The sequence below is a fragment of the Aotus nancymaae genome, unplaced genomic scaffold, assembly GCF_030222135.1.
Source record: "Aotus nancymaae isolate 86718 unplaced genomic scaffold, 86718_ANA_hifiasm-v0.15.2.pri h1tg000011l, whole genome shotgun sequence".
Taxonomy (NCBI): domain Eukaryota; kingdom Metazoa; phylum Chordata; class Mammalia; order Primates; family Aotidae; genus Aotus; species Aotus nancymaae.
Window position 1 is genome coordinate 61,143,237 of NW_026988422.1, and position 27,554 is coordinate 61,170,790.

The 27,554-nt window shown below is 41.7% G+C and overlaps 1 protein-coding gene across 2 annotated transcripts in view; it reads right to left on the reverse strand.

Annotated features, from left to right (window-relative positions):
* Nucleotides 1-4,310: 4,310 nt before the first annotated feature.
* The window catches only part of SPTLC2 (serine palmitoyltransferase long chain base subunit 2), a 119,916-nt gene continuing 96,672 nt past the window's right edge, over nucleotides 4,311-27,554 (reverse strand). For both annotated transcript variants that reach the window (XM_012476890.3, XM_064375070.1), the window contains exons 10-12: nucleotides 21,181-21,316; nucleotides 17,880-18,009; nucleotides 4,311-11,316 (exon numbers count right to left, since the gene is read on the reverse strand). In XM_012476890.3, the coding sequence (XP_012332313.2) occupies nucleotides 11,197-11,316; nucleotides 17,880-18,009; nucleotides 21,181-21,316 (386 nt within the window). In that variant the 3' untranslated portion in view covers nucleotides 4,311-11,196. The remainder of the gene's footprint in view (nucleotides 11,317-17,879; nucleotides 18,010-21,180; nucleotides 21,317-27,554) is intronic.

Below are 27,554 nucleotides of genomic sequence, written 5' to 3' on the forward strand. Positions count from 1 at the left end.
GTAGCTCATGCCTGCAATCCCAGCACTTTGGGAGGCTGAGGCCTGCAGATGGCTTGAGCCGGGGAGTTGGAGAACAGCTTGGCCAACAGGGGGAAATGCTGTCTCGCCCCAAAATACAAAAATTAGCCAGTTTCATAACCCAGTCTCAAACTAAATAGATAAAAATTTTAAAATAAGATAAAAATTTAAATTTATGTATGAGTGGAACTGCTGTCTGAAACCTCCAAATTATTTTTCTCAAGTGAATGTGCCATTTGCATTTTCTCAAGTGGATGTACTATTTGCATTCCCACCAGCAACCCATGAGAGATCCAGTTGCTCCACACCTTTGCCAACACTTGATATTGTAATTCTTCTTAATTTTAGCCATTCTGGTGGGATTGGCGGTAGAATTTTTTTTTTTTTTTTTTTTTTTTGAGACAGTGTATCACTCTCCTAGGCTGGAGCACAGTGGTGTGATCATAGCTCACTGTAGCCTTCAACTCTTGGGTTCCAGGGATCCTCCCACCTCAGACTACTGAGTAGCTAGGACTGCAGGCATGCACCACCATACTCAGCTAATTTCTCAGTTTTTCAGTAGAGATGGGATCTTGCTATGTTGTCCAGGCTTGGGTGGTAGAATCTTATTGTAGTTTTTATTTGCACTTCCCTGATGACTAATGCTGTTAAGTGTTTTTTCATAAGCTTATGGGACACTGCTGTACATCTTGTGAAATGTTCCAGCTTTTACCTATTTTTTATGAATAGATTATTGAAATTTAAGATTTCTTTAGATAGTCTGTATAGAAAGCCTTTATCAAATACATGTATTCTGAATATTTTATCCAAGCCTGGGGTTTGTTTTTCATTTTAAGTCTTTCAAAATTTTCATTTTGATCAAGTCCAACTTACCAATTTTTTTAATTAATCCTTTTTGTGTCCTCAGAAATCATTCCTAACCTAAAGTCAGATTTTCTTTTCTATTTTCTTCTAGAAGTTTTATAGTTTCAATTTTTGTGTTCAGATATATGATTTATTTTGAATTAATTATTGTATATCTGAGTTAAGGGTTGAAGGTCATTTCCACCCATATGGATATTTAATTGTTCTGGCGCCATTAGCTGAAATAACTGCACTTTCCCCACTGAACTACTTTGGCAACTCTATTGAAAATCAACAGACCTTATATGTGTGGGTCTGTTTCTGGACTCTAGTATGTTTGACTGATCTACATGACTATCCTAAAGCCAACAGCAGTGTCTTCATTACTGTAGCTTTACAGAAAGTCTTGAAATCAGGTAGTGTAAGTTCTTTTTCTTTTTCTTTTTTTTTGAGACAGAGTCTCACTTTGTCACCCAGGCTGGAGTGCAGTGTCACAATCTCGGCTCACTGCAACCTCTACCCCCTGGGTTCAAGCAATTCCCTGCCTCAGCCTCCTGATAGCTGAGATTACAGGTGCATGTTCCACGCCCGGCTAATTTTTGTATTTTTAGTAAAGACAAGGTTTCACCATCTTGGCCAGGCTGATCTTGAACTCATGACCTTGTGATCCACCTGCCTTGGCCTCCCAAAATGCTGGGATTACAGGTGTGAGCCACTGCGCCCAGCTGTAAATTCTTTTTCAAAATTGTTTTGACTATTCTAGGTTCTTTAGATTTCCATATAAACTCTATCAAATTGTCAACATCTACAAAAAAGATGCTAAGAGTTATCTGTTTCCATACTTTAAACTCTTCACTGGGCTGGGTGTGGCGGCTCATGTCTATAATCCCGGCACCTCAGAAAGCTGAGGTGGGAGTGACGGCCTAAACAAACACAGTCCACCAAGGAGCAAGCTAAGCCTCCCCCTTGTCCTGGAACCGGTCTCAGGAGGATTGCTTGAGGCCAGGAATTCGAGCCAGCCTGGGCAACACGTGAAACTCCGTTTCCGCTTTATTTATTTATTTCCTGCACATTCTGCACAATCCATTTTAAATAATAATTAAAAATTTTTTTTTTAGCCAGGTGCAGTGGCTCTTGCCTGTAATCACAGCACTTTGGGAGGCCGAGGTGGGTGGATCACGAGGTCAGGAGTTTGAGACCAGCCTGGCCAATACAGTGAAACCCGTCACTTCTAGAAATACAAAACTTAGCCAGGAGTGGTGGCAGGTGCTGGATGCGGAGGTTGCAGCGAGATCGCGCCACCGCACTCCAGCCTGGGCGACAAAGTGAGACTCCATTTCAAAAAAAAAATGACGCTAAGAATTAACTGTTACCATACTTTAAACTCTTCATTGGGCCGGGAGTGGTGGCTCATGCCTATAATCCCAGCGCCTCAGAAAGCTGAGGTGGGAGGATTGCTTGAGGCCAGGAATTCGAGACCAGCCTGGGCAACATAGTGAAACTCCGTCTCCACTTTAAATAATTAAAAAAATTTTGCGGGGCACAGTGGCATGTGCCTGTAGTCCCAGCTACTCGGGAGACTGAGGTGGGAGGACCATTTGAGCCCAGGAGTTCTGGGCTGTAGTGCGCTATGCCGATCGGGTGTCTGCACTAAGTTCGGCATCAGTATGGTGACCTCCCAGGAACGAGGGACTACCAGGTTGCCTAAGGAGGGGTGAACCCATCCAGGTCGGAAACAGAGCAGGTCAAAACTCCAGTGCTGATCAGTAATGGGATCGCGCCTGTGAATAGCCACTGCACTGCAGCCGGGGCAACACAGCAAGACCCCCGACTCTTTATGGATAGTGGTGATGGTTCCACGATAATGTGATGTATTTAATGCCACTGAATTGTGTACTTAAAAATGGTTCAAATGAAAAATTTTCTGTATATTTTATCACAATTAAAACAACCCACCATATTGGTGAACAGTAAAAGAAAAAAAAAAAAATTGTTTTTAGCCAGGCATCGTGGCTCTTGCCTGTAATCCCAGCACTTTGGAAGGCGAGGTGGATGGATTATGATGTCAGGAGTTTGAGACCAGCCTGGCCAATATGATGAAACCCTGTCTCTACTAAAAATACAAAAATTAGGAGTGGTTGCAGGTGCCTGTACTCCCAGCTACTTAGGAGGCTGAGGCAGGAGAATCGCTTGAACCCTGGAGGCAGAGGTTGCAGTGAGACGAAATCGCGCCACTGCACTCCAGCCTGGGGGACAAGGTGAGACTCCATTTCTAAAAAAAAAAAAAAATGACGCCAAGAGTTATCTGTTTCCATACTTTAAACTCTTCACTGGGCCGGGAGTAGTGGCTCATGCCTATAATCCCAACACGTCTGGAAGCTGAGGTGAGAGGATTACTTGAGGCCAGGAATTTGAGACCAGCCTGGGCAACACAGTGAAACTCCCTCTCCACTTCAAATAATAATTAAAACATTTTTTAGCCAGGTATGGTAGCTCACGCCTGTAATCACAGCACTTTGAGAGGCCAAGGTGGGGGGATCACGAGGTCAGAAGTTTGAGACCAGCCTGACCAACATGGTGAAACCCCGTCTCTACTAAAAATACAGAAATTAGATGGGAGTGCTGGCAGGTGCCTGTAATCCCAGCTACTCGGGAGGCTGAGGCAGGAGAATCACTTGAACCCGGGAGGTGGAGGTTGCAGTGAGCCAAGATCCAGCCATTGCACTCCAGCCTGGGTGACAAGAGCAAGATTCCATCTCAAAAAAATTTTTTAAAAAAACCTTTCACTGGTCTGACTCCCACATCCTGCATAAGAGAAAGACCTCACCAAGTCCTACAAAGCCCAGTGAGTCTGCCTCTACCACCAACCCGCTGCCTCACCTCACCGTTCTGTTTACTGAGCTCCAACTGTACTTTATTTCAGACCCTACGCTTCCTCGGTTTTCTCTTTCACCATCTAAACCAGATGCTGATTACTGTCTTTTTTTTTTTTTTTGAGACAGAGTCTTGCTCTGTTGCCCAGGCTGGAGTGCAGTGGTGTGATCTTGGCTCACTGTAACCTCTGCCTCCTGGGTTTAAGCAATTCTCATGCCTCAGCCTCCTGAATAGCTGAAATTATAAGCACGCACCACCATACCTGGTTAATTTTTGTAATTTTAGTAGAGAGATTTTGACATGTTGGCCAGGCTGGTCTCAAATTCCTGACCTCAAGTGAGCCACCCACCTCAGCCTCGCAAAGTGCTAGGATTATAGGCATGAGTCACTGCACCCAGCCTGGTTACTTTAACCAAGCTCTTCACTTTTCCTCCATAGCACTTAGCAGTTTGTAAAATAACATATATGTTAACGTGCTTTTTTGTTTACTAGCAAGTAGGAATTGCAAAGCTCAGTGCACACTGGCTGGCAGAGAAATAGTACTCAACATTTACTGGTTGAATGAATAAAGGCAGTTGTATGTTTCTGAATATTTTATTAGGGCAAAATAAGATATTTGCATGGGATGCTTCTTAAGTCATCTCAAGTAGTCCTTCTTCAGTTCTTAACATGCACTCTCAAAATCCACACACCTACTCCAACCCACTACTCATAGCTTCACAGTCATCCAATAAAGTACAAAACAAAAATTAAAAAATCATCTGGCAAAGAAGGGAGACAGGATAAGAGAGAGTGACATTTCAACACATTACTAAAATTTTTAAACTTTTATTTACACTTCCCCTTCTCTCAGTTTCCCAGGTTATATGAACATTACAGCAATAGAAAGGGGTTATCATCACCACATCCCCTTGCAAATTCCAGTTTACAGGTAACTTGGTCAAGGGAAAAACACGGGCCAACAAAATAAGATCTTGGCTCTGCCATAAGCTATTGCTCTCTTCTTCTGTCTCTTTCCCCCTTCTCTTAATGCTAGCTGCCTACCACAGAGAGGGATCATCAAGACTGTGTGGGCACGCTGGCTGAATCGACAGGGTGGTTTCCAGTGTCCTGTGAAGAAGCAGCAAGGATGCTTTTTATAATTCCAACTACTGGCTTCAAACCACTGAGGAAACATGGGTAAAGACACCATGCCACCCTAGTCAGTGACACGTACTCCACTTTCCAGAAGGCCTGGGCCAAATGACCAAGTTTTGCAAAAGAAACCTGGGAATAATATTGGGAGAAGCAGACTCCGAGTTGGCTTGAGTCTCCTCGTGCATAGGATTCACTCATCCATGCAGATGGTAACAAGGCAGGACACTCAGAAAGCTCTAAGATCAAGGTACTACTCTTATTTGCAACTTTCATTCAACCACCCCTCAAATGCTCCAGAAGAACAGAGCTTTGGGTATTGCTTCATTAAGAACACAGTAACTGCAGTTTAAAAGCCACTGCATTCTTTAAGGTCAGTTTATCATAACTTATCCTACCAGAAAGAATCACAGTTTAAGGCCATTTATCATGTACACTATGCAGTAAACAAAACCTGGTCCACAGCTCCCCCACCAAGCCACTCCCAAGGGTGGACTGTGAATGTGACACTTCCAGACTCACCAGAGACTAGAAAAAACATTTTTATTAGGGGCTTAAACTAGCCCCTTTGGTTTCCTCCCTAGAAAAGAGCTGCCTGGAAAACAGAAGTCACTGGAAACGACAAAGGGAACAACAGCATTTTCTATACAATTAAAAGCAAAGGGATCATTGGCTAGTGCTAGCATTTCTTCTGTGTGATAATGGAAGCCAGCCCTCTGGCTCTCTGGCTGGGCATATGGCAATGGCTAGGGGCCTGGGCACAATTTTTTTTTTTTTTTTTTTTGAGATGAGTCTTCCTCTGTCGCCAAGGCTGGACTGCAGTGGCACAATCTTGGTTCATTGCATCTGCCTCCTGGGTTCAAGCAATTCCTGTGCCTCAGCCTCCCGACGTAGCTGGGATTACAGGCATGCGCCAACATGCCCAGCTAATTTTTGTAATTTTAGTAGAGACAAGGTTTCGTCATGTTGGCCAGGCTGTTCTCAAACTCCTGGTCTCAAGCAATCTGCCTGCCTCAGTCTCCCAAAGTGTTGGGATTATAGGCGTGAGCCACTGCGCCCCGCCATGGGCACACAGTTCATGTGGATAAAGTTGAGGAGAGAAAAGGACATGCATTTTTCCACATGGAAGGCATTTTTTTAAACTGGTTTAATGGATTAAGATGCCTGCTGGGCACTGAGCATCCACATGAAGCAAGAAGCAGCGTATCTGTGGGTTCTGGGACTGAAAAATTAAAAAAAAAATCTCTGTAAAGTCTTGGCTTAGTAGCCAAAAATAATCTTTGCTTTTTATACCTCTCCCACTCCCAATCCCTTTGGGCTCAGCTGATTTAACAAAGATCTTTTTTATTTGAGATGGGGGTCTTGCTATGTTGCCCAGGCTAGGCTCAAATTCCTGGCTCAACAAGGCCTCCTGCCTCAGCCTCTCAAGTAGCTGGGATTACAGGTGTGCATCCATATCTGGGTCCTAACAATTTTCTTTCCCTCTTCTTGAGACAGGGTCTCACTCTGTCACCTAGGCTGGATTGCAGTGGTGCAATCATGGCTCACTGCAGCCTTGATCTCCCAGGGTCAAGTGATTCTCCCACATAGGTGGAACTAACTATAGGCAGGCAACACCATGCCTGGTTAATTTAGAAAATTGTTTTTGTAGAGACAGGGTCTATCTTGCCCTGGCTGTCTTAACAGTTCATAATCTTCATGAATGTGGACACTTAGAAGGAAAATCACTACTTTCACCTCTTTTTCTAAGCACACAGTTATAGCAAGTAGAGATTAAAACTCATTGGCTTACCTAGAACACTAAGAGAGGAAAGATACCTGGTAGGTCATAGCAGTGGTTCATACAAGAGGACAACTGCCCCTAACCCTACAAATTCTTGAAAATCTAAGAACTACCCACATTTCTTCACAGCCTACAGCATGACCAGCAGTTCTGTACTGCTGTCCAATCCCGGATCACTAGGAACCAGAAATCCTTATCAGTTTGGAAAAAGGGGAAAAACAGAAAAGTAGTGGTAAATGTCATCACTTTTTTCCTCCCTGAGAAATCAGGAAATCTGTCCAGGTAAGCCACTCATCACCCTGGTTTTCAACAATAAGAAGGTAGCAAACTGTATTACACACTAGAAAATTCAACTAGGTTGGCCAGGCGTGGTGGCTTACACCTGTAATCCCAGCACTTTGGGAGGCCATGGCGGGCAGATCACCTGAGGTTGGGAGTTCGAGCCCAGCCTGACCAACATGGAGAAACTCTGTCTCTACAAAAAAAAAAAATAATAAAATAAAAAATAAAAAGAAAATTCGGCTAGGCTGAACTAGTTGAGAAGTTTAGATGCAGGCTCCTTTAGGTAATGAAGAAATTGAAGAAAAAAATGTTTTAAAAGCCAAAGGAGCTAGCTTAAGTCCCTAATGAAAAGCCTCCTCCTGAAATGTAAGGCTAAGTGTACAAACAGAACCAAAGTGTCTGATATGCTGCTCTTCAAAGCCCAGCACCACCATATATTGGTTTTCTCTAGAGTTAGAGTTTTAAAATCAAGAACTTGGAGGTACAGAAAGAAAGGCAGTCCAAGTAAAGGAGGAAGGCATTATAGAGACAAATCATTGGAAGTATGTTCAACTCCTTGGCCTCTGAAGGGGCATGACACACATGGAACCTTTAGTGGTTATGTGGGATGCTTCTGTTTACCCTGCATGACTACAGAAGCAAGAATCCTCTTTGAAAATCCTCACCCTATCTTGAATGTTTGAGATAGTGACTAACGCCCTATGATGGCTGGATTCTTCAAACAAATAAGCAGTACTTTTGGAGTTCTGGAGACTGGAAGCTTTTTTTTTTTGAGACAGAGTCTCGCTCTTGTCACCCAGGCTGGAGTGCAATGGCACGATCTTGGCTCACTGTAACCTCCGCTTCCCAGGTTCAAGTGGTTCTCCTGCCTCAGCCTCCTGAGTAGGTGGGATTACAGGCACCTGCCACCCCACTGGCTAATTTTTTTTATTTTTAGTAGAAACGAGGTTTCACCATATTGGCCAGGATGGTCTTGAACTTCTGACCTTGTGATCCACCCACCTCAGCCTCCCAAAGTTGAACTTCTGACCTTGTGATCCACCCACCTCAGCCTCCCAAAGTGCTGGGATTACAGGTGTGAGCCACCTCGCTGGGCCGACAAGAAGCTTTTTTTAAAGGTAAAGGTTTCTTATCCAAAGCAAAGCAAAAAGTTTAAAAAGTGCTATAAAGTTCATGCCCCTGCTAGGTTAAAGCTTTAAAAAAAAAGATGGGAGAAACTGCCACTGCCACTTCGTCCCCTCTTCCTATATGCTTTTGATGTCTCCTAGCTAACAATTTCCTGGTTTCTCATGTGAACTGCTGAAAGAGGTCTTATAAACCTGAAATGGGTAACAGCAATGCTGAATAAAAAGAGGAATGAGAAAAAGTGCTAAGGACTAGTCACACCTCTATTGATCAACTCAGATGACTGGCTTTAGTAGTCATGGTTAACTGACATCTGTTTGAATCCTATCAGAGTCTTGAATCAGGCTGTGTATTAAACTGTGTATTAAACTATTCTTGTATGCCCCAATCTCTACTTATTCTCAATGACTGTATTTATATATACTGGTATTCCTCCAAGTACTTGGATAAATAATGATACCTAGGATATGACTGGACCCTAGATTTATATTACAGTTTCAAGAAGAGACAACCAACCATGTATACATAACATTTTGTTCTTTAGAAAGTACAGAGGTCCTGGATAGATCACAGGAGGTCTGTCTCTCCAAAATAAACTTGTAACAAAATTACACTTATCTTGAAATAACTGTGCATCAACAAAGTGATATCGATATATTTTAAATGCTGGTACTGACTGACATTTGAATTTGCAGTGACTTCATGCAAGCCAAAATAAAAAGACTAGCAGGTGAATTCATTGCCTATAAGTCTGTGACTTTTACAAACTCCACATTTACATCAATAAGTAGTAATGCAGTGCAAAAGCTATCTGGTATTCCAGTGGGATTCTATGGTAGGAAACTAATGTGCAGGAAAGGTTGACAATGTATTTGATTTTACAGGACTCCTTATTTAGTTACCAAAACCTCCTTCTTACTTAAACTATACATGCTAAAAATAGTCTCTGCATCTCTCCTTGGTTCTTTCATTCATCTTTCTGTTCTTTAAAAAAGTTAAAAAAAAAAAAAAAAAAAAACTTTGGGATATCTCAAGGGTTTATTAAAGCCTTCGGATGCTGATAGTGACTAAACATAACTTATACTCAAGACATTAAAAATAAAACTTCACAAACAATAATATTGCTTACATCCTCCGCTACTCATAATGTGCACAAACATACCACAGCTGATGACAAGACACCCAGGAGATTTTGGATTGAGAATCTTTACCAGTAAAAGGAGCAATTTCAAGAATTAAAATGTTTAACACTGGCACAAAAGTAGTCATGAAAAAAGAAAAAAAAAAAGAACAACAGCAGCAACAAAACGTATAACATGAGTTTTTTTTGTTTTGTTTTGTTTTTTTGAGACAAAGTCTCACTCTGTCATCCAGGCTAGAGTGCAGTGGCAAGATCTTGGCTCACTGCCACCTCCTCCTCCTGGATTCAAGTGATTCACCTGCCTCAGCCTCCCGAGTAGCTAGGATTACAGGCGTGCGCCACCATGCCTGGCTAATTTTTTTGTATTTTTAGTAGAGACAGGGTTTCACCATGTTGGTCAGGCTGGTCTTGAACTCCTGATCTCAAGTGATGCACCTGCTTCAGCCTCCCAAAGTGCTGGGATTACAGGTGTGAGCCACTGTACCCAGCTGTAACATGACTTTCATACACTGTTTTTCCATTTTGTTCCCAATCCTTCCCCTACAATACTTGATGGATACAAAAAGACAAGTTGATCCTGGGTATAAAAATGCCAAAAATCCTCTTCACTTAAACTTTGGTTTAACTGAAAAAATAACTTTAAAATGGTGATTTTCAGATTTGTTCTTTGGTCAGGCAGTATAAAGCTCTCTGAAAGAAGTCCCTTTACCTGGTTATAGTATGAAAACAGTCAAAATAGAAAAATGTCAGTTTAGGAAAGAGATCTATGTGTTCAGAATTTTTCAGAAAAGAAGAAAAAAGTGTATAGATAGGCAGACCCTAGCCCCAGATGCCAGATTCAGTTGTCTTAGGACATCAAGAATAAAAGAGAACTAGCATTCAGAAGAGTAATATTTAAGGGGGTTAGCTTCTAAAAGGCCTCAATAAATAAATCAAATCCTTAAATAGGAACATGGTAAATGATTTCTGAGCAGAGGATTTACCAACATTTTCCTTTATCAGTTTAAATCCTAATCTGGACCCAGACGCAGCCAGAGGCTGTCATAATTTTGAAACGTATAGAAAGCAGTAGGGAATGCAAGCCACAGACTCTGCAAAGAGTAACCAATTCCTCCCACACTGCCCCTGCCCCTCAGCCACCAGGAGTGCACATCATTCTACGGAGCAGCTTTGTACCCAACACTCAGATGTGAGAGGGGCCTTCTCACTAGGGTGGAATATGGTGCTTTGACAACAGTAAGTGCTTTAAAAAGGGGGTGGGATGTGTTATGGTTAGAGCTTGGGAAGAACCAGAATTTGGGCACATCCTCCGACTGTGACCATTATGAAGAAATATTTGATGGTAAAGGAAGAAATCATCTGGTGACCAGAACAAAATGGAGTAAGACCAAACTCTTGGGAGGTTACACAATAAGCCTGTCAGCAGTCATCGTTTACTGTTTTTCTTAAAAGACTAAACTTAAGATTAAAGGGTGAATACTTCGGTTGATTACTTGAATGGTTAAAGAAAGATTCCAAGGTTGGCCACCTCTGAGACCTGGATGGGAAGTAAGTGGAAGGCACTTGCTCCCTAGGGAGGAGGGCCAGGTAAGTCTCCAGGCTGTGGAGCCAGAGCCAGCAGTAGCTCTTGATGGGTCCAAGTCTGTGAGGTGCTGGGAGAGGGGAATGGCCTGGCCTGTGTGGTTGGCCAGAGACAGGCTAGGGTCAGCGTGATTTCACAAGTAGAATGGTTATAAAATAAAATGTTTTTTTAATGGACCAAAAAAGCAAAGTGAGTCACCTTTGTTTTTAAAGGTGAGATTTAGCAAAGGAAGGATTTGAAGCAGTTTTTACTATTTACAAAATGTCATTTAGAGTGGAGATGGCCACCTTCAGTCGTTGAGGAAATGTCTTTCACATGAGATGGCCACAGAAGTGTGGTTCCTGGAACCGGCTCACAAAGGCCACACGCTGTCCTGGGTGAGGGAGAGTTCCTCTGAGGGAGCACCAAAAAGGCTCAGTCTTCTGTTTCTTCATAGGTCGTCTCGTCAAAGGGCCTGTCCAGTAGAGGCACCAGCCGATGACGGGAATACTTCAGCTGCAATAGGTCCCCAACTTCATCTATCTCCTTTAAAGCCTGAAATATACACAACACAGTAGAGGTATGTCAGAGCCAGGAGGATGCAGCATGCCTGGTGTTTTACTTTGCCAAAACTATCATGGCAAGATTATCCTTTGGCAGGACTTATGCCTACTGCATTTACAAGATCAGACTACAATACAGCTATGGGAGGAGCTGCTTTTTTTTTTTTTTTTTTTTTTTTGAGATGGAGTCTCGCCCTGCTGCCCAGGCTGGAGTGCAATGGCGTGTTCTTGGCTCACTGCAACCTCTGCTTCCCGTGTTCAAACAATTCTCCTGCCTCAGCCTCCCAAGTAGCTGGGATTATAGGTGCACAACACAAACCATGACTAATTTTTCTTATCTTTAGTAGAGACAGGGTTCACCACGTTGGCCAGGCTGGTTTCAAACTCCTGACCTCGTGACCCACCCGCCTCAGCCTCCCAAAGTGTTGGGATTACAGGAGTGAGCCACGGTGCCCAGTTGAGCTACTTTTTGAACAAGGCTTTCAAGCTCACCATGAATAATGGGTTGTGAATAGCCAGGTAGGCAGAATAAAGGCTATAATTCAAAGTATGATATACTTGGTAGAAAAAGTTACATGCACCCTGAACTCACAAAACTGACTACAATTTGTCATCTCTCCCTTTTTGAGATGGAGTCTCGCTCTGTTACTTAGGCTGGAGTGTTGTGGTGCCATCCCAGCTCACTGCAATCTCTGCCTCCCAGGTTCAAGCAATTCTCCTACCTCAGCCTCCCAAGTAGCTGAGATTACAGGCACCTGCCACCACACCTGGCTAATTTTTGTATTTTTAGTAGAGATGGCATTTCACCAAGTTGGCCAGGCTGGTCTCGAACTCCCAACCTCAAGTGATCCACCACCTTGGCCTCCCAAAGTACTGGGATTATAGGCACGAGCCAACAAGCCCAGCCATTTTTTCTTTTTTTTGAGACAAAGTCTTATTCTGTTTCCCAGGCTGGAGTGCAGTGGTGCCATCTCAGCTTACTACAACGTCAGCCTCCTGGGTTCAAGAGATTCTCTGCCTCAGCCTCCTGAGTAGCTGGGACTACAGTCTCATACTACCACGCTCAGCTTTTTTTTGTAGGGACTGGGTTTTGCCATGTTGGCCAGGCTAGTCTTGAACTCCTGGTCTCCAACTTCTGGCATCAAGAGATTCACTCACCTCTGCCTTCCAAGTGCTGGGATTACAGGTGTGAGCCAGCACAACTGGTGTCTTAAACTTAATTAAAAAAAGAAAATCAGTGTTTGGAGAGAGAAAACAAACCTACCAACTATTCCTGACATAATCTAGCATAAGAAAAAATATTCTTCATTTCAAAATGTGAAAAACATAAAAAGCAAATAAGAGCTGAACTTCAGGCTGAGCGTGGTGGCTCACGCCTGTGATCCCAGCACTTTGGGAGGCCAAGGTGGGCAGATCATGAGGTCAGGAGATCGAGATCATCCTGGCTAACACCATGAAACCCCATCTTTACTAAGAATACAAAAAAAAAAAAAAATTAGCTGGGCACGGTGGCATGCGCCTGTAGTCCCAGCTACTCAGGAGGCTGAGGCAGGAGAATCGCTTGAATCCGGGAGGCAGAGGTGGTGGTGAGCCAAGATCGCACCACTGTACTCTAGCCTGGACAACAGAGCTAGACTCTGTCTCAAAAAAAAAAAAAAAAAAGATAGTACATTGAAGTTCAGCTTTTTTTTTTTTTTCTTGTGAGACAGAGTCTCACTCTGTTTCCTAGGCGGGAGTGCAATGGCGAGATCTCAGCTCACTGCAACCTCTACCTCCCAGATTCAGGTGATTCTCCTGGCTTAGCCTCCCAAGTAGCTGTGACTACAGGCGTGTGCCACCTGCCCCGCTAATTTTTATATTTTTATTAGAGACAGGGTTTCAGTATATTGGCCAGGCTGGTCTTGAACTCCTGACGTCGTGATCCACCTGCCTTGGCCTCCCAAAGTGCTGGGATTACAGGTGTGAGCTACCATGTCCGGCCAATGCATTATCACAACAGTGGTTCCTCTGAGACGAGGTGTAAGTGAAAGCTCCCAATGGAAACAATTTAAATCTAAATTTAAGCTGGGAGAACCCATTGATCATTTATAACCCTGACCTCTAAGATAAGATTTATTAATTTAAGACAAAAGTCAAGGCTGAACATGGTGGCCCAAGTCTGTAATCATAGCACTTTGGGAGGCCAAGGCAGGTATAGCTTGAGTCCAGGAGTTTGAGACCAGCCTTGGCAACATAGCGAGACCCCATCTCTTTTTTTTTTTGAGACGGAGTTTCACTCTTGTTACCTGGGCTGGAGTGCAATGGCGTGATCTCGCCTCACCACAACCTCCGCCTCCTGGTTTCAAGCAATTCTCCTGCCTCAGCCTCCTGAGTAGCTGGGACTACAGGCATGCGCCACCATGCCCAGCTAATTTTTGTATTTCTTAGTAGAGACGAAGTTTCACCATGTTGACCAGGATGGTCTCGATCTCTTGACCTCGTGATCCACCTGCCTCGGCCTCCCAAAGTGCTGGGATTATAGGTGTGAGCCACCACGCCCAGCCCGACCTCCATCTCTTAAAAAAAAAAAAAAATTTGCCAGGCGTAGTCCCAGCTACTCTGCAGGCTGAGGTGGGAAGATCTGGAGTCCAGGAGGTTGAGGTTGCAGTGAGCCAATATCATGCCACTGTACTCCAGCCTGGGTGACAAAGTGAGACCCTGCCTCAAAAAAAAAATAGTAAGACAAAAGTCCACATGACTAAGATCACAAAGGAATGGGCATTTATGAACTCTGACTTCAGAAGAATCTAGAATTTCTTCATCAATGTAGAAAAGTAATCATTAGATAGAAAAAAAAATTCCTCAGTAGCCCAAGGGGATCTAGACTACAAGATTTCCTCTGACCCCACACCAAGTATTTCAGACAAATCAGTGTCATGTGCATAAAAGATAACATTCTAATGAGTGCTGGCTCTTGTGTAGGGTATTTGGGTATGTTAGAGACAGGGAGCCAGTATATGCATCACTATTTACTAAAAAATAGTCCACGCGGAACATCTGGATCACAGGTAAGGTGGGTTCCCAGGAGAAAAACATGTATTTGTTATAGGGCTGAGAAACCGAATCCTCTAATACAGTCATCCTGCCACTCACCTAAGCCAATATACTTGCACTTCCCATTTCAAAAAATAACAAAAGTACAGCTTTGATATAATTCACATTAAACAAAATTTTTTTTTCTTTTCTTTTTTGAGATGGAGTCTAGCTCTGTCGCCCAGGCTGGAATTCAGTGGCAAGATGTCGGTTCAGTGCAACCTCCGCCTCTCGAGTTCAAGCAATTTTCCTGCTTCAGCCTCCTGAGTAGGTGGGATTACAGGTGCCTGCCACCAAGCCTAACTAATTTTTGTATTCTTAGTAGAAATGGGGTTTCACTGTGTTGGCCAAGGGATTATAAGTGTGAGCCACTGTGCCCGGCCCAAAATTCACTTTTAAGGTATATAATTCATTGCTTCTAAGTATGTTCACAAAGTTGTGCCACTTCCATCATTATCTAGCTTTAGAGTATTTTTATCAACCTAAAAGGCAACCCTATGCTCATTATATCAATCCTCACTCCTCCCTCCTCTCTCCTCTCAGGCTGGCTGCCACCAATCTATTTTTTGACTCTATGAATTTGCTTGTTTTGGACATTTATTTTATTTTCTTTTTTTTTTTTTTTTGAGACAGTGTCGCTCTGTTGCCAGGTGCCAGGCGCCAGGCTGGAGTACAGTGGTGCCATCTCGGCTCACTGCGACCTCTGCCTCCTGGGATCAAGCAATTCTCCTGCCTCAGCCTCCTGAGTAGCTGGGATTACACGCATGTACCACCACGCCTAGCTAATGTTTTGGACATTTCTTAGAAATAGAATAGTAAGTGATGTGGTCTTTGTGTTTGACTTCTTTCACTTAGCCTAGTGTTTTCAATGTTTTTCCATGCTGTAGGGTCAAAACTTGTTTCTTCAGCATCCAGCTGACCTAGTACTGTTTGTCAAAGAGAGTATTCTTTTCTCATTGACTGGTCTTGGCTCCCTTGTTGAAAACAAGTTGGCCATAGATGCCTGTACTTTATTTCTGAACTCTCAATTCTACTTCACTGGTCTGTATATCTATCCTTATGCAAGCACTCCATTGTTGTAATTACTGTACCTTTGTAGTAATTAGCTTTGCTTTAAAATTAAGAAGTGTAAGTCTTCCAACTTTGCTTTTACTTTTCCAACACTATTTTAGCTGTTTGGGGCCCTGCCAGTTCCATATAGATTTGAGGATCAGCCTTTCAATTTCTGCAAAAAAGGGCCTGTGGCTTAGGGTCTCCCAATCCATTTTTTTTCTGAGAAATGCAGAACATTGGCTCTGTAGGTTGCTATACTGCCATCTTAACAATATTAAATCTTCCAATCCATGAATACAGGATGTCATTCCATTTCTTGAAGTCTTCCTTTAATTCTTTCAGCAAAGTTTTATAGTTTCCAGTATACAATCTAAATATAATAGTACACATGTAAATTAGCCAGTGGACAGGGGAAAGGCTTTCTTAAGTTTATTACTAGGCATTTTATTCTTTTGAGTGTTACTGTAAAGAAATTTTCTTAATTTTCATTTGTTCATTGCTGGTGTATAAAATCACTAATTTTCTGTGTGCTGATCTCTTACCCTGCAACTCTGCTGAATTCATTTATTAGCTCTAGCCGTGTGTGTATGTGGGGTGTGTGTGTGTGTGTGTGTGTGTATATATATATTTCATAGCACTCTCTATATACAGAATCATGTCATGGGGCCCATTAATAAATGAAAATTACTTTGTATTTCATAATGGTTTAGTTTATGGTTAGTTCCATAAAACATCATAAGACAAAATGACTTTAACAAATCCATGGTTTCAAAAAAGGCACTTTATGCTTTAAAAAACTAAACGGGAGGCAAAGCCCAACAATCCCTCAAGTGAATCTTATAAAAAGAATTAGAACTCTCAATTGGCAAACATACTTGTTGGCAACAAAAATTTCCTTAGATATCCTAAGGAGATATCTTGGTTACATCTAAATTCTTTCATGAATGTGTATAGTTCTCATGAGTCAAAGTTGTTGTCAGAAAGCATAGGTTATTGCCATAGACATTGCTTATAGTTTTGTAGACTTTTTTTAAAAGGCATGTTGAAACTCTGAGTTAATAGGTGAACACGAGAAAAAAAAAAGAACCTCTTAAAACATCAATAGAGCAGAAGGGAAAGAAAAGCTGAAATCTCTAGGTTAAAAAAAATCATTGCAGAAATTCACCAGTAAAATTTCTGAGAAATGAGAAAAATCTATTGAAAAAAATCTGACAGGCACAATCAAAATAAAGAAGAAAAGATACAGTATCAAAAAGCTGAATCTAATTGGATAATGTCAGGATGTGATTAAGAATACACTCACAACACTGTGCCTATAGTTAACAATACTGTATTATACACAGAAAAAATTGTTAAGAGGACAGATCTCATGTTAACTGTTCTTACTACAATTTTGTTTTTTAAAAGGGAATACACTCACACTCCTAGAAATTTTGCTGTGTAGAAAGAGAGAAGTCAAAAGTCTTCAGCTATTCAGGAATATAAAATGTCAATCAAATTGTTATAATGAACCGTTATAAAGAAGCACTCATAATGTTCTTTAAGATTAGTAGCTCTCTAACTCATTAATGGATATTTCTAGCAACTAATTTTATGCAAATGTCATGTTCTAAAGCTTTATAAACTCCCAGAGAGCAATACTGATTTAAGTCTGAAATCTTAGATTTGAAGCAATAACATTTAAGAGAACACAGAGATGAGAATATGTTGAGATCATAAATAATTATGTTTAGTAATAATGATCCTCAACTAGATGCCTGGCAGTGTGGTGGGTGCTGGGGCATAGAAAGAGTAAAACAGACTTGTTCCTAGCCTCAATATTTATCTAATGGAGAAGACCACTATTAAATAATTCCAGGTGTGAAGAGTTTAGTAAGGGAGAATCTCAGGATTCCAAGGCAACACAGAGCAAGAAGGTATGGGGGTGCCCCTGAGCAATTTTCCTTTAAGTGGAGATGTGAAGAATGAGTGGTAGTCAGCCAGGCAGAGGGGAAAGAAGGCTCAAGAGAAAATTTCAGACAGAACAACATACAAGAAAGCTTAGGGTAGACATAGCTAGACTAGAAAGAGAATTGTAGAGTCCAAAGTGAGGGGAGACAATGGAGCAAGATAAAACTGGAAAACTCTCCAGAGCTCTGATGATGCTGGGTGTGGTGGGTGACAGTTTATTTGCAAATGCCAATGCTTTCGGTAGCAGTGTCACCTCCTCTGTCTTACTAGTAAATATCTTAGGTGCTCAAAGAACATCAGGACCAATATATTATGAATGTCATCTAATATTCAGGCCCTTTTAATGAAAGGCCTCTGTCTTACTAGTAAATATCTCAGGTCCTCAAAGAACATTAGGATCAACATATTATGAATGTCATCTAATAGTCAGACCCTTTTAATGAAAGGCATATTTATATCAAGGTGAAAGTGCCTACTTACAGTATCAAGTATTTCTTTGGTATGAGCTGCTGACAGGCAGAACCTGGCTCTGGACTCAATAATTGGGGTAGCAGGAAATCCCACCACAACGACACCGACGTTCCGCTTCAGCATCTCCCGTCCAAAGGCGCTGTAAAGGGGAAAACAAGGAACAGAAACCAGGAAGGGTAAGAAAGCACTCATTACAGAAGACTTGCTGACCTCAATGATTTAAACTCTTTGGTGATGCAGGCATTGGAGGACTTCTGGAGGAGTTTCCCTTAACTTTTTTTTTTTTTTTTTTTTTTTTTTTTCAGAGACAAGGTTTCACCATGTTGGTCAGGCTGGTCTCGAACTCCTGATCTTGTGATCCACCCACCTCGGCCTCCCAAAGTGCTGGGATTACAGGTGTGAGCCACTGCGCCTGGCCTCTTTTAACTTCTTTTAAAGTTAAAATTGACAGCTCACAAATACTTTTGAAGTCAATCCTAAGGCAGTCTTCTCCTATATGGTGTCCTTCACAAAACTGAAATTAAATAGAGATCAAGTTCAATAGGGTTTACCTAAGAAGACTTACAAGTATAGCCTTAAAAAGTATCCCTGAGGCCAGGCATGGCAGATCACACCTGTAATCTTAGCACTTTGGGAGGCTGAGGCGGGCTGATCACTTGAGCTCACCAGTTTGAGATCAGCCTGGGCAACAAGGCAAAATCCGGTCTCTATCAAAAATACAAAAAATTAGCTGGGTGTGGTGGCATGCACCTGTAGTCTCAGCTACTCTGGAGGCTGAGGCATGAGAATCTCTTCAAGCCGGGAGGCAGAAACTGCAGTGAGCCAAGATCACACCACTGCACTTCAGCCTGAGCAACAGAGCAAGACTCCGTTTCAAAAAAAAAAAAAAAAAAAGTGTCCCTGATGTGTAATAGTGGTTCAGAGGCTTCAAAATGAACCTGTACTTAATTAAAACCTGGTCCTTGAAATGCTAAGCTTGGCAGTTTAACAAATTCTGAATATTCTACAGCTGTGGGGGATCTGCTGTAACATGGCACATCTTTTCTGCTAGCAGAGTAAGGCTGGCTGACATGAGCTCTCCAGATCACCCATTTCTTTGATTGTCTTGGGAACAACACTGCTTCAGAATTCAGGGCTTCCATTGGTGTCTGTCAGGCCAGTTCACCTGCTGGCTTCAGCTGATTACTCAGACCACACAATTTGTGTTTAACAATCCCCGCACCCCTACCCTAACCCAAATTGGAGGCCTGTGGCCTTACTCCACATCTGTATCTTGTCTAAATAACACATTCGGACTTTTATTTACTGAATTATGTTGTTCTTTGTCTTTTCTCTTGTTGACCTCCCTTATGTTTTAACTTTTCCTTTAAGCTGTTACAGCATTTGTCTGAGAATAAAAAAATCTGTCCAGGTGCGGTGGCTCTCACCTGTAATCAATCCCAGCACTTTGGGAGGCCGAGGCGGGTAGATCACTTGAGGCCAGGAGTTGGAGACCCCATCTCCACTAAAAATACAAAAATTAGCCAGGTGTACTGGTGGGTGCCTGTAATCCCAGCTACTAGGGAGGCTGAAGCACAAGAATTGCTTGAACCCAGGAGGCAGAGGCTGCAGTGAGCCAAGATTGTGCCATTGCACTCCAGTCTGGGGAATACAGTGAGACTCAGTTTCAAAAAAAAAAAAAATCCTGCAATGCTAGTCTTTTCAGCCTTTTCCCACTCTCTCTAGTACCAGTGCATCTTCCTCAACATACCTCTTTTATGTCAGCATGAACCTGACTGCCCTGTATCTTCAGTACATGCTCTCAAACTGTCTAGTGCCTTATTCCAATTCTTCTTACTTTCTCTAAATCTTTCTTAATTATAATGTACACAGTCAGTTGCCCTTATGTAGAATAGAGGAGATACAGCCTTCTTTAAAGAGAGAGCTCCAGACTGAGTCCTTTGGATTTGATACCTCTTCATATTTGTTTATGATAATTCCACTTAAAGAAGAATGAAGAAGATCCTTCCCCATTCCCTCTGAAGCCATAGTACCAATTGCCCTTATGACTTCATGTTGAAACCCGAATTCTTTTTCTCTCAGTGAGCACATTTTCCTGATTTCCCTCATTCTCTTTGAATCACATTACTTCCAGGATCCCTAATTTAATTGCCTCTCCCATATTCATTTCAATAAACATTTACTGAGTGTCAGAGACTGTGATGGACACTGGGAACTCAAAAATTTAAAAAAATTTGCTCCTTCAATGAATTCAATCAAACTGGAGAAATGCTTTAAGATCCAGCTCAAAACTCACCCATTCAACAAGATGTGCCTTTCTTACTGAGCCTATATTAAGCAGATCACTCCTTTATTCTACATCTGGAGTGCTATTTTGCATATAATGAAATTCGTTCAGTATAATTAGTGTTCATTTGCTTTTCAAATGTCTTCCGGTTTCATTATACATCTGGACTTCTCAAATATATTGAAAGCTAGGGCATGCTTTCCATTATGTATGCCTTGTACAAACCAAAGAAGCTGGTATAATCTGCACGCCTGGTAAATATCCAGTAACACACTCTGCTATAACCTCTCTAACCTCATGGCCCACTGCTCCTACTGGAGCACTGTGCTCCAATTCCAGGGACCTCTTGTTTTTTTTTTTTTTTTTTGAGACAGAGTCTCACTCTGTTGCCAGGTGCCAGGCTGGAGTGCAGTGGCACAATCTCGGCTCACTGCAACCTCCGCCCCCCGGGTTCAAGCAATTCTCCTGCCTCAGCCTCCTGAGTAGCTGGGACTACAGGCGCACGCCACCACGCCCAGCTAATTTTTGTATTTTTAGTAGAGACGGGGTTTCACCATGCTGGCCAGGATGGTTTCGATTTCTTGACCTCATGATCCGCCCACCTTGGCCTCCCAAAGTGCTGGGATTACAGGCGTGAGCCACCACGCCAGCCAGTCCTGCTCTATTTTTTTTGGGAATGCTTGACACCTTCTAACATAGTACACAGTTCATTTGTTTATTATGTTTGTCTGACTCTTGTCCTACTAAGCTCCACAGGACAGAGATGTTTGTATTTTATTCACTGATCTAGCCCAGGCCCTTCGAGAGTACATGAAACTCAAATGTTTGTTTAATGAAAGAATAACAAATTAATATACTTTACAATTTGAAATCTGCTATTTGATCTATGGAATATGTACCAAATGAAGGTAAACACAATAAGGACAACACCATTTTCCCTACAAAATACATAAGCCGTAGTCTCACATCACAGATACCTCAAGTATAAAGACATTCTAGTCTGTGATCTGCAACAAAACGTACCCAATTTTGGCAGGCATGTAGAGCATCAAAGGCACTACTGGAGAGTCTTCATTTCCATAGATGATGAAGCCCATCTCTTTCAGGCGTCTCCTGAAATACCTGGTGTTTTCAGCTAACTGTTGTACACACTCTTTACCTGGAAAGTTATGGGGAGAGATAACAAAATAATACTAAGAAAAAAGGAATGATAAAAGACAGCAGTCTCCTCTATCTCCACTCTCATCAGTTCTGTTTCATTTTTTGCATTTCACCAGAAAATATTTTGCACAGTAAACTGTATGGAATATAAATGTAAATAAATGTCTCATTTTGTATTCTGTCATTCTACCTGTTAATAGCAGAAGTTATAATAATGTAAAAAACGTTTAACAGCGCATTAGCATCCTCAAAGAATTTCAGCCATACTCCCTCACTGAGCACTCCACACATCCCTTAATAGTAGGTAGGATATTTATGATTACCTTCACATTATAGGTCAGGAGACTCTCACCAAGGTGGTGACATGACGACAGTTGCACAATAGTGTGTGACATACTACTAGTAGGTAGCAAGTGCCACAGCTGCAACTAGAATTTACGTCTCCTAACTTTAAGATTCATTCCAACTAACTGTGCTGCAAAGAAATTTTACACATAAGACCAGAGATGAAGCCATTTAGACCCTCAAATTTTCATCTATGAGTTTCATTTTATGTTGTTTCCTTAAAATTCTTTATTTTTTTCTTTTTCTTTTCAGATAATGTCTCGCTCTGTCACCCAGGCTGGAGTACAATGGCACAATCTTAGCTCACTGCAACCTCTGCTTCCTGGGTTCAAGCGATTCTCCTGTCTCAGCCTCCTGAATAGCTGGGGTTACAGGCGGATACCACCATGCCCGGTAATTTATTATTTTTAGTGGAGATGGGGTTTTGCCATGTTGGCCAAGCTGGTCTTGAACTCCTGACCTCACGTGATCTGCCCACCTCAGCTTCCTAAAGCGCTATGATTATAGATGTGAGCCACTAGGCCTGGCCTGTTTCCTTAAAACTCTTACCAGGAAGCAGTAGCATATCTGTAACAGTATAAAATTGTATCTTTAATCCTACTGTACTCATCTTCCTTAAAACACAAATATATTAAAACACATATTTCTGTAACTGCTAACTGACTAAATATTTGGGCAGGTTTTGACATTATGGTAGGTCAATCTTTGAAAAGATATCCAAACAGCTGTTCTGTTATATAGAACAACAAAATAAATTCAAAAGATCAGCTTGTAAAGGGCTAAGAACGATTTTATAATCTTCTCACAATCATAAACACTCATGAATAAAAAAGGCTGCAGTAATTTTCACTTAGATTATAAAATCAGCAAGTTCATATTTTTAAAAGTCCAAACATGATACATATGACATAAGTTCTTATGACACATTAACCAATCAGACATACAGATGGCTAACCATGTCCTAAGAATTAGAATACTCACATATTCATCATTCATAGGAAGCTACTCTAGATAAGTTGGCCACAAATAAGATTAATACTCTTTATGTAGATAATTTGAAGTTGATCAGAGAAAAACAAGCTTAGATTAGCCTAATTAGTGTAAACACTGAAGAGCATCATTTAAGTTATGTCACCATTTAAGTTACAAAGAAGAAAGCAGACATTAAAGCGTGTTATATTTAAGTATGCTGGGAACTGATGAGCCAAGTACCCTAATTTCCCCCTAGAAATATCAATGTATGTTTAATCTACATCTAGAAGGTGAGACTTCTTCCGGCTATGGTGTACCAGAGGCTGGATTTACCTTCCTTCCGTAAACAACAGGAAACTGGACAAAGAACATAAACAATGACTTTTAGACACTGAACCACAGGCAGTGCCACACTATGCTGCCTGAACACAGGCCCCAGGCTGCTGCACAGGGAAGGAGAGCCCAGTCTTGCCAGCTGAGGACATCTGAGATTGGATTGGAGAATTGCCAGTTGAGATCAGAGTTGGGGAGACTGCGGGGGCTAGAATTTGTTGGGCAGTGTACGGGAGAGAAGGGGATGAGATGAGAGAGATTTAGGGATCTGCAGAAGGGTCCCTATGAAATTTGGGGAGAGTACTGATTTGTATACGCATGAAAAGAAACTAGCAGAGGCTGGGGAAAGATCTACCAGAAAGCAATAGGCCAAACTATTCCTGCACTCAGTGGAGCTGGGAATAGTTTGTATTTTTATCCAACAAAATGGTAAGATCTGGAGTCATCTAATAGAGTCCTCAGAAGGGGACTCCACTACTATCACCTTAGTAGTGGAGACAAATTAACCCTAGACTAAATATTGGTCTAAACCCACCCTAACCTTAAAATGAAGTCTCAAAAGGATGTGACTGATTCCAAGAACAAAGTCCCGCATTACCTAAAGGAAAACAACAAGATATAGAACCTAGGAATGTAAAATTCGCAATGTCCAATATATAATTTACAAATTCCAGGCCTTCAAAGAAACAGGAAAATATGACGTACAACCAGAGGAGTTGTACGTCATATTTAACGTACAGACCAGAAATAACAGAGTGTTAGCAGATAAGGATGTTAAAGGCCCCTATACATATGATCTTTACGTTCAAAAAGGTAGAAGAAACATGAGGAGGGAAAGGAAATATACAAAAAGAAACAAACAATTGCTAAGGCAACAATGCTGATGAATCTCAAAGCATAATGTTAAATGAAATAAGCCAGACATGAGATTGCACACTGTATCAATTCATTTGTATGAAATTCTAAAGACATATTGTAATAACAGAAAACAGATTCATGGTTGCCAGGGAGTATGGGAAGGGAACTGATATAGCAAAGGGGCAGGAGGAAACTTTCGGGACAATGAAAATATTCTAATCTTGATTATGGCATGGTTGTAAGATTGGATACATAGGACCAGACACAGTGGCTCACGCTTGTAATCCCAGCACTTTAGGAGGTTGAGGCAGGTGGATCATCAGAGGTCAGGAGTTTGAGACCAGCCTGGCCAACATGGGAAAACCTCATCTCTACTGAAAATACAAATATTAGCCAGGTGTGTTGGTGAACATCTGTAATCCCAGCCACTTGAGAAGCTGAGGCAGGAGAATTGCTTGAACCTGGGAGGTGAAGGTTATAGTGAGCCAAGATCACGCCACTGCACTCCAGTCTAGGCGACAGAGCAAGACTCTGTCTATAAAAAAAAAAAAAAAATTGGATACATGTCAAAACTCAAAAACTCATGGAATTACTACACATACTTAAATTTGGTGAATTTTATCATATTTGAAAGATATCTCATTAAAGTTGGTCCAAAAAGTTGAGTGATGCTTTTGCATATTAGTCTAGTGTACATTAATTTTTTCTGCATCCACTTTACCATTTTGTAACTCATCACCTTTTTTTTTCTTTTTTAAGACAGGGTCTCACTGTGTCACCCAGGCTGGAACCTCTGTCTCCCTAGCTTAAAGGATCCTTCTGCCTCATTCTCCTGAGTAGCTAAGACTACAGGTGTGCATCATCATGCCCAGCTAATTTTTAATTTTTTTTTTGTAGAGATGATGTTTCACCATTGTTACCCAGGCTGGTCTGGAAGTCCTGGGCTCAAGTGATCTACCCGCCTGACCTCCCAAAGTGCTGAGATTACAGGTGTGAGTCACCATGCCGCCTAGCCACCACCTTTAAAAAAAAAAAAAAAAATCACAAATCTTTTAGCTATTTAATCACAAATTGACTAGCCTGTTTTTTCTTCTTTGGAGACAAAGTCTCGCTCCATCGCCAGGCTGCAGTGTAGTGGCATGATCTTGGCTCACTGCAACCTCTGCCTCCCGAGTTCAAGCAATTCTCCTGCCTCAGCCTCCCAGGTAGCTGGGACTACAGGCACACGCCACCACACTCAGCTAATTTTTGTATTTGTATTTTTTTAAAGACGGGGTTTCACCATGTTGGTCAGGCTGGTCTTGAACTCCCGACCTCAGGTGATCCGCCCACCTCAGTCTCCCAAAGTGCTGGGATTACAGGCGTGAGCCACTGTGCCCGGTCAACTAGCCTGTTTTTTTTTTAAAAAAGTTTTTTCGAACTGAAAATGGAACTACCATACAGTCCAGCAATCCCACTACTGCTGTTTATCCAAACAAAAGGAAATCAGTGTATCAAAGGGATATATACACAGCTATATTTCCTGCAGTACTGTTCACAATAGCCAAGATATGTAATCAACCTAAGTATCAGCAGATGAATGGATAAAGAAAATGTGGCAGATACACACAATGGAATGCTATCCAGCCATAAACAGAATGAAATGCTGTCATTTACGCAACATGGATAGGACTGAAGGTCATGATGTTAAGTGAAATAAGCCAGGCACGGAAAGATATGTATCACCTGTTTTGACTCATGTGGGAGCTAAAAAAGTAGATCTCATGGAGGTGGAGAGTAGAACAGTGATTTCCAGATGCTGGGAAGGGTGGGGAAAAGGGGACCGAAGAGAGGTTGGTTAATGCGTACAAACATATAGTTAGATAGGAGGAATAAGGGATAGCATTTGATAGCACAGTAGGATGACTACAGTTAACAATAGTTTACTGTGTATTTCAAAATAGCCAGAAGAGCTGAAATGTTCTCAACACAAAGAAATGATAAATGTTTGAGATGATGCATATCCTAAATATTCTGATTTGATCACAGTATTTGATACTGTATGCATGTATCAAAATATCATAGGTAGCCCTTAAGTATTATAATTATATATTTTTCCCTTAAGTATTATTATGTATCAATTTTTAAAAAAGGAAAGCCAGGCACAGTGGTGTGATTCTGGCTACTTGTGGGGGCTGAGGTAGGAGGATCGCTTGAGTCAGGAATTCGGGGCTGTAGTGAGCTATGATTGCACATGTAAACAGCCACTGCACTCCAGCCTGGGTAACACAGTGAGACTCTGTCACTTAAGAAAAATTTTAAAAATTTAAAAAGGAAAAAAATACATGCTTTTTCATTCCAAGGAGCTTGTGGGTCAAGATGGCCAAGGGGAGACCTATGTTAATTCTAGCTAAATAATTATAAGCTTGATTGGCTCACAGTGCACTGAAGTTTATACACTGAACTAAACTACATTATTGGTGCAGTTAATTAGAAATCAAGCGGCAACAGGAGGCCTAAGGTAAAGGCCATCCGAGAGCGCAGTAACACCAGGGAACACCGCAGGATGGTTGCAGAGCAGGGAATACTGCTCTGGTCCCACAAATGCCTTCTCAGCATGAAGACAGCATGAGGGCCTCCTAAAGAGGGCTTATAAGATCTCTGAGAAGGGAGTTGACCTCTGCTCACAAGATCTGGGAGGGTCTTTGCAGATGGGAGCTGGCAGGGAGGAGAAAAGCCTTGCAGGGCAGAGATAATGGAACACCTCAGGCTCTGCCTAGGCTCTCAGAATATGGAGTGATTTTAATTGCTCTATAACCTCAATGCTCTGGAAATAAAAGTCCCTTGATGCACTGGAGTGATCAGACTGGGTGGCTCCTAATCCAATACACTTCTGATGCAGCCATACCGTGATAACAATTGGTGGTAAACTCAGAGTAGTAGTTTAGCATGTCTTAGAAGGACCTCAAGTGCTGTTGGATGCTCAGAGCACTAGTTTAGCATGTCTTAGAAGGACCTCTAGTGCTCTCCACCAGCTATCTTACCTACTCCTTTACCCTCCCTTTCCACAATTAATGAGATTGTGCACATAATAAAAGTGTTTGGAGCCCAGAGCTTGGGGCCAAGGCGGTTGCCAGACTTCCGTTGGTCCCCTGGACCCATGCTGTAAATTCTACTCTTGTGTCTCTGTCTTTATTTCCTTTTCTCAATCCCTCATCACCGCCAGGACTAAGGGCACCCATGTATGGGGTTGGGCCAGTTCCCAACAGAACTCAAGAAAAATTACCAAGGAAAATCAAGAAAAATTACCAAGGAAAAGAAGAAATGTTAAGACATTTAGAACATAACTTTCCCACTGACTGCTCTATCAATCTAAGTAAGTTTTCTTTAACAGGAAGAGATGGAAATCTCAGTCCCACTATCCATTGTCATCTGTTCTCTGAGAAGAAGAGTCCTGGAAGAAAATATATGTCAAATAGCATTCACATAGGCAACTTGAAAATACTAGGAATAGGTACTTAAAACCCAAGTTATATATCTTCTTACTGCTGAGTAATTATAAAGTTCGAATAAAAAGAATTATCCCCTAAATATATATTTAAGCATCCCCGTTATAGCCAAATGAGGGAAGAATTACTACAATTAGCTATTAACAGCTCAGTTTCATCTGATTCTAACACCTTTAGGTGGGTGGTAAAAGAACACTATTTACACTTTACTTATAAAGAAGCAGGCCCAGAGATGTTAAA